General features: G+C 38.8%; 1 protein-coding gene across 2 annotated transcripts; it reads left to right on the plus strand.

The window, feature by feature from the left end:
• The first annotated feature begins 1,075 nt into the window (after nucleotides 1-1,075).
• Nucleotides 1,076-7,262, plus strand: LOC148032111 (uncharacterized). 2 transcript variants are annotated; one of them, XR_015691570.1, is made up of 2 exons: nucleotides 1,076-1,706; nucleotides 6,451-7,262. XR_015691570.1 is itself a non-coding variant. In XM_087682738.1 (2 exons), the coding sequence occupies exons 1-2, from the start codon at nucleotides 1,625-1,627 to the stop codon at nucleotides 6,781-6,783; spliced, it is 408 nt and encodes a 135-aa protein (XP_087538864.1). In that variant the 5' UTR covers nucleotides 1,076-1,624; the 3' UTR covers nucleotides 6,784-7,262. The 2 variants fall into 2 exon arrangements, 1 of the variants encoding a protein (XP_087538864.1); XM_087682738.1 differs by having other exon boundaries at nucleotides 6,458-7,262.
• The last annotated feature ends 1,808 nt before the right edge of the window (nucleotides 7,263-9,070 follow it).

Below are 9,070 nucleotides of genomic sequence, written 5' to 3' on the forward strand. Positions count from 1 at the left end.
AAGAATGAAACATCCACTTGAAATTTCCCTCACAATGCCCAAACTTGGTAGAGTTTTTGTTTGAACCCTTGTAACAAAACTTTACTTCTATATTAAGATATACATTTAAGGCTAACCATCTTTTCATGCCCTTTTCTAAAGGATATACCTACCTCCTTTTGGGAAAGGTAGTGCAACCTTCAAACACTGTGGTAGTGGGATTGAAGACATTTAAGAGTGAAGCATTTCAATGGTTGCACAATTGAAGTAAAAACTACACGCATATGCACACGCACACATGTACGCATATACACACACATGCATACATGCATACATATGCGTTGAGAGAGAGAGAGAGAGAGAGAGAGTTGTCAATTATGACTTCATATAGATAAAGTGTAACGAAAATCATGCACATGCACACGTATGCATGCACACACACATGCATACATGCATACATATGCGTTGAGAGAGAGAGAGAGAGAGAGAGAGAGAGACTTGTCAATTATGACTTCATATAGATAAAGTGTAACGAAAATCATGCACATGCACACGTATGCATGCACACACACATGCATACATGCATACATGTGCATTGAGAGAGAGAGAGAGAGAGAGAGATCATGACCTGTCAATTATCACTTCATATAGATAAAGTGAAAGGAAAAACTATAGATGGTGTCGCATGCCTACTAACTCCTCTAGTTAGCTTGGGGTAATCTTTTAATAAAGCCTCGAACGAGCAAGGCAAGGTATTAGCTAAGCATAGTAGCTCCTCAAGGTGACTTGGGGTAATCTTTTAAAGCGTCAAACGAGCAATTCTCAAGGCAAGGGCAGTAGCTAAACATTCAGTTCCGGGCGATGCCAAGAATTCGTATTTGACCTCCTGGAGTCGAAGCCTTCATTGTATGTCAACATTAAACATTAAAGACAGATCTCTGCTGAGAGAGAGCGAGCATTGCCACTCGTATTCAATTGTTCGCTTATATATATAAAATCGAGGGGTTTAGCGAAAGAACCAGCTTTAGCGTTGCCCCATTCATTTTTCCTTATAAATACTTAACACAACGCTCTCTCCTCACGCAAGCAGTCCGATCCCCACCAGCACTGCCTTTTAAGATTCTCTCTCGGTCGCGCACATACGCGCGCGCGCGCACACACACACACGCTCTCTCTCTCTCTCTCTCTCTCTCTCTCTCTCTCTCTCTCTCACGCACACACACTTCCTCCTCTCCCTGTGCATTAATCCGTTATCTAGTGTAAAGCAAGCAGGGAACATTTCTATGCCGTTTCGTGCGCTCACGTATACAGTTTTAAGCAAGCATATAAGCTACACTCAAACACACACAGACACACACGAGAGAGAGAGAGAGAGAGAGAGAGAGAGAGAGAGAGAGAGAGAGGTGTATAGCTTATGGAGCTTCACTCTACGAGTATTGGTACCTCTGAACTTCGGTACGTCTCATGCTTTTGTATCTAGTGGACTGATTTGCCGCCGTCGAGCTTCAAGTGCTCGTCGATTACCATATCCGCTCCTGCTGGGCTCCTGCTGCATATCACGGGGCTTGAGCTAAGGTCGTTTTGCCTGGCTCCCTGCATGCCACTTGGGCAGTTATCAACCGCCCGATTCGGATAGCTTGTCCAGATGGCGTGCAGAGGGCCATGCAGATCTCTTTGCTGTGATCTTCGTGCGCCGGTTCGATGCCCTTTCAGCTTCTTTGCCAAAGGTACCCACCCATCTTTAAGCACCCTCCAGTTTCTCATATAATGCTTCTCTGATCTTATGTATGTCATTCGGCATGTAGGTCCTTCTCATTAGGCTTACGTCTAGGCATCTAGGGGGCATTCAGGGCTCAGGTTAGAGTACAAAATCATCTAACATATCTCGTTAGACATGTAGGCGCTATGCATTTCTGATCTTACACTTAGGCATATAGGGGCCATTCAAGGCTGAGGCTAGAATATAACAGCATTCTATCAACTGATGAAGCTAGTAGCCACTTGAAGGATTATACTATACTTTCCAGCCTTGGTCTTCTATTCTCAATCTTATGCTCTCTTCCTTCCCCGCTCAAACGTGCCCAACCTACCAAACAACGAAGTACTTCCTTCATACCTTTGATAAACAACTATGGTATGCGTTTGATGAACAAGGAACCCATGACCTTGATGTAAGCTGTTTCAAGGCTAGAACTGAATGCGATCTTCTCTCTTTGTAATGATAGTGGTTAGTTAGCCATCTCAACAAGTCACTATTACATGTATGTTTTGAAGAAATAGTTGTCAATGTTGAAACCATTGTGTGGATGGGATGTACCAACATACGATTTACATATAGTGAATTCATTTTATTTGATAAAATGGGAAAAATTATCATTCATCATGCAAGGTAATGGGAGGTATTAATGCAAAGTTTTAGTGAAAACTTTATTCTAGTACTTGTACATAATTGTGTTTGTTTTTCTATTGTGGTTCACTGCATGTTTGGATTGAGAAGTTTCAAATGATCATCTTGTTAGTAGCAATGAAGCAACAGCTCTATGTACTTGCCTAGCTAGGACATTAGAATCTTTAAATTGAAGTTTGAGATATCAATGACCTTTTTTCCCCTATTATGCCTAAGGATGTGCTTATTTATGGTAAAAATATGCCTCTTAAAGTTATCTTTCAAGAATTGTGGTTATGACTACAAGACACACCTATAATATTAGCCATGCAATGTCTTGCCATGGATAAAGATCTTAAGACAACTAGGCTTTTATTGTCTATTTGGAGATCATGTGCAAAAGGTAATAAACAATAGTCTTAAAAGTAGATAGGAAGGATGTTGTAATTGTGGAAAGCTTTTCAGACAATGAGTTGATGAAATGGCACTTCTTAAAGGGCTCCAAATGGAGTCTAAAAAAGACCAATTATGGTGAAAGTAATGTGTATGTCAATATCAATCTTTTAAGTTATGCTCTGTGAGCTCAACGATGGGATGTAGGATACCCTCTAATTTTTTTAAGAGGCTTGATCCACAAAATAGAATAACTATATCTCACCTAGCTTCTTACATGATCCACAAGCACAATGATTTGCTTGTAGTGAGCTCGCTAGGCATTTCATCAAGCACAATGGTAGCACATGGCAAACTCTATGATCCAAGTGAGTTCTCTTTACTTTCAACTCTCTATGTTCTTCACATGTATGAGAGAAGCATAGATACAACAACAGAGTGTGGAGAGAAGATGAATAGCTTCACTCACTTAGTCATGTAGCTCCCTCACACTCTCGCTCTCTTCCTCTTAATCGCTTGCTCTCTTTGTCACTCACTCTCTCTCACTCTCACACAGTGGAAGTAAGAAAGCAAGTATACCAAGTTAGTATACACATGAATAGCCTCTTCTATTCTTTTACATTCTTTAAATTAAAAAAAATAGGGTTAGGGCTCCCCAATCTCCCCTTGCACATCCTACCCCTTTTTTGGCATATTCCAATTGATCATGGCATTGTTTACGTGGCATATTCTAGTCGATCATGGCATTTCCAATCAATCATGGCATTGTTTACATGCAAACCTTGCCAAAAGAATAAAGTGGGTAGAGAATGGTAGTTACTAAGTATAATTTGTATGGGAGAGAGTCCGACTCTCATAAAATATCAACATTAAGTGTTGAAAAATAATTGATTCCTTAACAAATTTATAAGGTGTTATTCCTTTGTCTTGATGAATCTTTTGTCTTTCTTCTTGTCCTCTTATTGTCTTTTTGTTTAACATAAGTGGTCATAAAATGACATCATATAGTCTTTATTTAAAAGATGGTATATAACATCCATAAGCTATTGAAGTGAACTATATACATCTTTCTTATGGAAAGTATATCTTGTGGTATTTTCCATGTTTGAATGCATTTCCAATACAATGTTCTCGTGATTATAGCTTTAACTACAACTTAGACCTATAGGATTCTGCAATTTGTAGAACTTTGGTTTCCTAACAAAGCTTGTTTTCATGTTATGGTATTATGTGAATTTGGCTATGTATTCCTTTCCAAAGTTCTTGATTTTCTTTAATTTTTTGCATACTTGAAAAACAATTATCATGTGATACTTACTAGTTGTCTTAATAAAATAATACTTAATTCTCTTCTACAACACCTTTGGTGTAGTACACATGAAGTGAAACTTCTCATCTATGGCTAAAATTCTCTTCCTTGACACAAGGAACATTTGCAATAGTCACAAAGCTTACTATGATAACCTCCTTTGCTGGGATTAGGGTGATGTCATTAGGACCCTTGTTTCAAGTCTCTGCAAATGTCTTCTCATCATATTGTACTTCCATTCTTAGATATAATTCTTTACTTGACACACCCCTAAAACTTTTTTCACCACTAAGCATATTCTTTGATCTCCAACCTTTTGATCCTCAAATCAAGAACCACTTGTGATACCTTCTCTACCATCAGATACTTCATCTCATTACTAACTCTCACTTAAATTTTAAAGACTTGTATTCTTATCAATTTCTTGTTCTTATTGTCTAATGCAAGGTTACATCACCAAGATCTTCACAAGCTTCCTTTTGCACCATTCTATGGATCCATCAAAGGAAAATTTAAAAGCATCATCAATGTTGTGTAGTTTGGTGGAGGTCTCTATACTTTCTTGTCTTTAATAATTCTCATGTTCTCCCTTAAGCATGTATTTCCAAGGTTTCTTTAGAGCTCTCCTCCATAACAAAAGAGAATTGGAACTCTTTGTACTCCACCATTCCCTTAAACAACCTCTTTGATAGCTCAACATTGTTTACCAATTAAGATAATGAGAAGAAAGTTACTAGAATAAAAAATGTTTTGGGATAGGAAAAAGTTAAAGCCTTTGTTTGACAAGAGAGCTCTATACAAATGATGATCTACTTTGCTATAGAAAAGTTCATTCCTCTCGTATTCATCATCGTACTAGCATAGTAAACTACTCAAACTACATATATTTCCATTAAAGGACTCACATAATAGGCTTCCTCCCAATCTAGAGGCTATAATCTTTCCAAGCTCATCAAGAGTTCTTTTATGTTCCAAAACAATTCCTATTGCTTCTTCTCCATGTCAAATGATCCGACCTCATTTCTTGCAAAAGAGAATAAAAGATGAGAACATTAGGAGAAATATGGACTCTCTTTTTTGTCCCTTAAGGGGTTTCTCTCACCTCTCTCTCTCAAAAAAGAGATTTCAAAATAATATTATAAAAAGAGATCTTCTACAATCAAGCGAATCTCGTATTTGTATTTTCAATAGATTTGATTTTTTTTTTCCAAAATGCAGGATAAGGTTACTTTTTCTTAAAATCCTCATAACTAAAAAAATACAATTCAATTTTTTTAAATAACGTAGCTAATCATTGATACATGACTCTTTAATGTCCTCATGACTTTTCAACATTAAAATATATTAGAATCATTCTCATTCTCGCTTCTTAAAAGGGCAGAAGTTAAAAAATATATAAAATGACCTACACATCATATTTTAAGATTATTTTTTACCTAGAGACACCTTTTTGACTTGAGATTTTCCTTGTAAATTTTCATCCTTTTTGGACAAGTATATACCTATTTCTGGGCATTTTTTCATTCCCTCAAAAAGCTCTAGTTTTATCCCAAATTTTGTGTATTCTTCTCTTTCCCTCCAGAATATGGTTTCTTGCATACAAGTTCTTTTGAAGTAGCATTGAGGAGTAGTTTTGATACCATTTGTTGAAATCAAATAATCTCTATCTACAACACACTCTACCCTGCTACAAGCCATCTCCCTCTTCAGAAATATGTAGTAAGAAATCTCCGTCTTCAATAGTCTATACTACAAGCAATCAAGTGATAATGGAGGTATCTTTATTTTTTTAATCTCTCTGATGTTATTATTCTTCACAGTTGTTGTTCAGTCCTTAAGCATCAATTAATAGAGAGAGAGAGAGAGAGAGAGAGAGAGAGAGAGAGAGAGAGAGAGAGAGAGAGAGAGAGAGAGAGAGAGAGAGAGAGAGAGAGAGGAGGGGAGAAGGCGGGACAGAGAGGACTGTGTGAGATGAACAAAGAAAATAAGTGATAGAGTGACAGATAGTAAATTAGGGCAGAAGATAAGATGATGTTATTTTTTTCCACTAGCCAAGCTTCGGTATGAATGTGTTTAGGGTTTTCTTGATGATTTTTAGTAGAGAGAGAGAGAGAGAGAGAGAGAGAGAGAGAGAGAGAGAGAGAGAGAGAGAATATTTTGGATAGAACAGAAGATAAGATTTGATGCTAATTAGAGGTAGATTAAAAGCCAAGATTATAGGTTGATTAGGGGTTGATTAGGGTCTATCAAGACTGAAAGCAAGAGAAAGAGACAAGAACCAACTGGATTTAAAAAAAACATAGATATAGTGCATCAAAGGGGTGTAGTTTTGTGATTTGAATGTTAATCTAAGTTAAAATTTACATACATTTTTTTTTTGTAGAATGCAGGTGCAGGATGTACCAAGAGAAACAGATATATTCACTTTCAATTGGAGGATGAATATGCACCACTGTTCAAAAGAACTATGGAAAGAGATGATGCAATAAGATACACGATGCAACAAGAAAGAAATGTAGGGAAAAAAAATGTGGACCTTTGGGTTGATGGATGCATTTATCCATCCGATCCACTCACTCGAAGGCCACCACAATTTGAAGGGCTTACATCATTTGTAAAGTTTGCTTGTGAAGGCAATGAAGGTTTGTATGGATACTCCGCGAAAAGTGACTACGCGGTATCAAGACAGGCTCATCAATTTCAGCAGAATGCATAGGCTGAACCCTCTTCTCTACCTGCGGAAAAACAGAAGCATTTTCAACCATAACCTCATCCTCATCCTCATCCAACTCCCCAATCAAAACTCCCTGTGTATCAGTGGTAGACAATGCATGTCTTTTCCTCTTTAGGACCTCCTAAAACTGATCCTCAAACTCTCTTTTTGAGATGCCCAAAATTTCAAAAATAGTGAAAGTCACCTCACTGCCAAGTATCTTATCATTAAAGATTTTCTTCATGTCCGTAGATGTCTCAATATCGGACATCAATCTAAACCCTGGCTGCTTTCTCTCTCTAGGCTCTTGCCTCTTTTCTCTCTTTTGAGCATCTTCCATCTGTCGATTTGGCCCTGGTCTTGAAGACGGTCCTGCAGTAGGTGGAGTAACAAACTCACCCCCTCTAGTCTTCTTAGCTGCACTTGGATTTTCTTCATCCCTCTTACGCTTCTCCTCAACAAGTACATCTGCACCCTGAGACTTAGCCAAATAAGCATAAATAGAGTACTTGTCAACAGGCGAGTCCCAACCTGTCTCTGATCTGATGCTAGAGCCTGCACTAGTCAAAACAGTTTGCTGAATTTTCCCCTTGTTTGCAGTCTCCATAGCATAAGTCCATAGCGCTGACTGAGTCTCTGATCCCTTCTCAATCTGGACTCCATATGCAGAAGCATCACCTCTAGCTGTCACATAAGAAGTACGCGCATCCATGTCATCCACTAACTTCTTCATCCCACCTTTACCAAAGTTGGTAGCAAGTGGAGCTCCTGTGTCAGTCAACCAAATCTTACCATCTTGCCCCCAATATACCAAATTCTTCCTCCTTGCATCCTGAAAAGATTCACAATCCTTGCAATGCTGATAGTCCATACTATCGCACGCAGGAGCACTAGAAGAAGTAGTAGGAGCAGTCGAAGCAAACTGCTCTTTCAATTTTCCCACCAACTCCGCTTTAACTGACTCTAGTGTCAAATCTGTTATGCCTTTGATTATGTCATCAAGAGAGGTAGGCATTGACGGAGTGAATGGTTTTGGAGCAGAAGGTGTAGGCATCGGTCGTGGAACAGGAGGAATAGGTGGAGTGGAAATAGCAGGCACTGGCATAGGCCAAGAAACTGGCTGAGGAGGAGAAGAAATAACAGGGATAGAAGCAGGCATAGGAGCTGATGATGGTGTAGGTGTCATGGAACCATTCTGTAGGCGAGTCTTCCATATCCTCCTCTTGGTCAAAGTCGAGACTGCATCCTGAGCATCCTGCCAATCCGTTTTAAGACCCATAGGCTTTGTGCGATCCTCAAGAAGCTCACCCAATTCTTCTTGAAGAGCAGGATCTGCAGCTTGCAAGAAAAGCTCAACTTTTTCAACATCCAATGCTCTTTGTTCAATGGCATCAAGCTGACTATACCTTTCTTCAAATTCTCGAATCAACTCCGAAGCAGCTAGACCTTTGTTTGGCATGTAGACCCACTCTCGGAATGACCACCGAGTAGCCATACCAAAGTCCTCAAGGAAATATTCTTCTTTCAAGGCCTTCTTAAAATCTTGCCAATGTGTATTTTGAATAAAAAGATTAGTCACTTTTGCTCTCAAAGTGGGTGTGACAAGACGAAGGAAATACTTACTCATATGTCCAGCTGGAACTCCGAAAAATCCCATCTTGATCTCATATGTCTTCAAATATGCTGAAACATTACGGCCATCAAATAGCTTCTTCTCATTCTCAACTTCTTCAATAGCCTTAGTCGCGCTGTTTGCATTCTCCTGCTTCGAATAGAGTTGCCTTTGCTGAGACAACTGCTGTTGATGCAATTGTTGCTGCTGCTGCATATACAATTGTGTTTGTTGATTTTGGAGCTGCATATACATGGACATATTCTGCAAAATCTGCTTTAGATCCTCTGTTGAAGTACTTGACGCAGCAGTCATTGATGGAGCTGAAGTAGATGCAACTCGAATTGTAGAAGAGGCTGAAATAGAGGCTGAAGTATCTCCCATCCTGAAATTTCTGCGTGTTCGATTCACGTCGGGTTCAACAAAGATCTCGAAGGATTTCGAAAGCAATGTTGCAACTTTAGAAGTCCTTGATAAATTTCAAGATAGAAGATCCATCATGTGAATAATCCTATTATCCAATTTCCCACATAGCAACATTTCTTGACGACTAAAGAATTATGAATGGTTTTTGCATAATACAACAGTAAGCTTCTGGAAACCCTTTTTTTTCTGTGGTTATCTGAGAAAATTAAAAGGTTCAATTGCAACAACCCCTGTCTTTCTGAGCAGCAGGTC

This window comes from Lygodium microphyllum, chromosome 8, assembly GCF_053477565.2.
Source record: "Lygodium microphyllum isolate KBCC chromosome 8, Lygodium_microphyllum_v1.1.10, whole genome shotgun sequence".
NCBI classification, from domain to species: domain Eukaryota; kingdom Viridiplantae; phylum Streptophyta; class Polypodiopsida; order Schizaeales; family Lygodiaceae; genus Lygodium; species Lygodium microphyllum.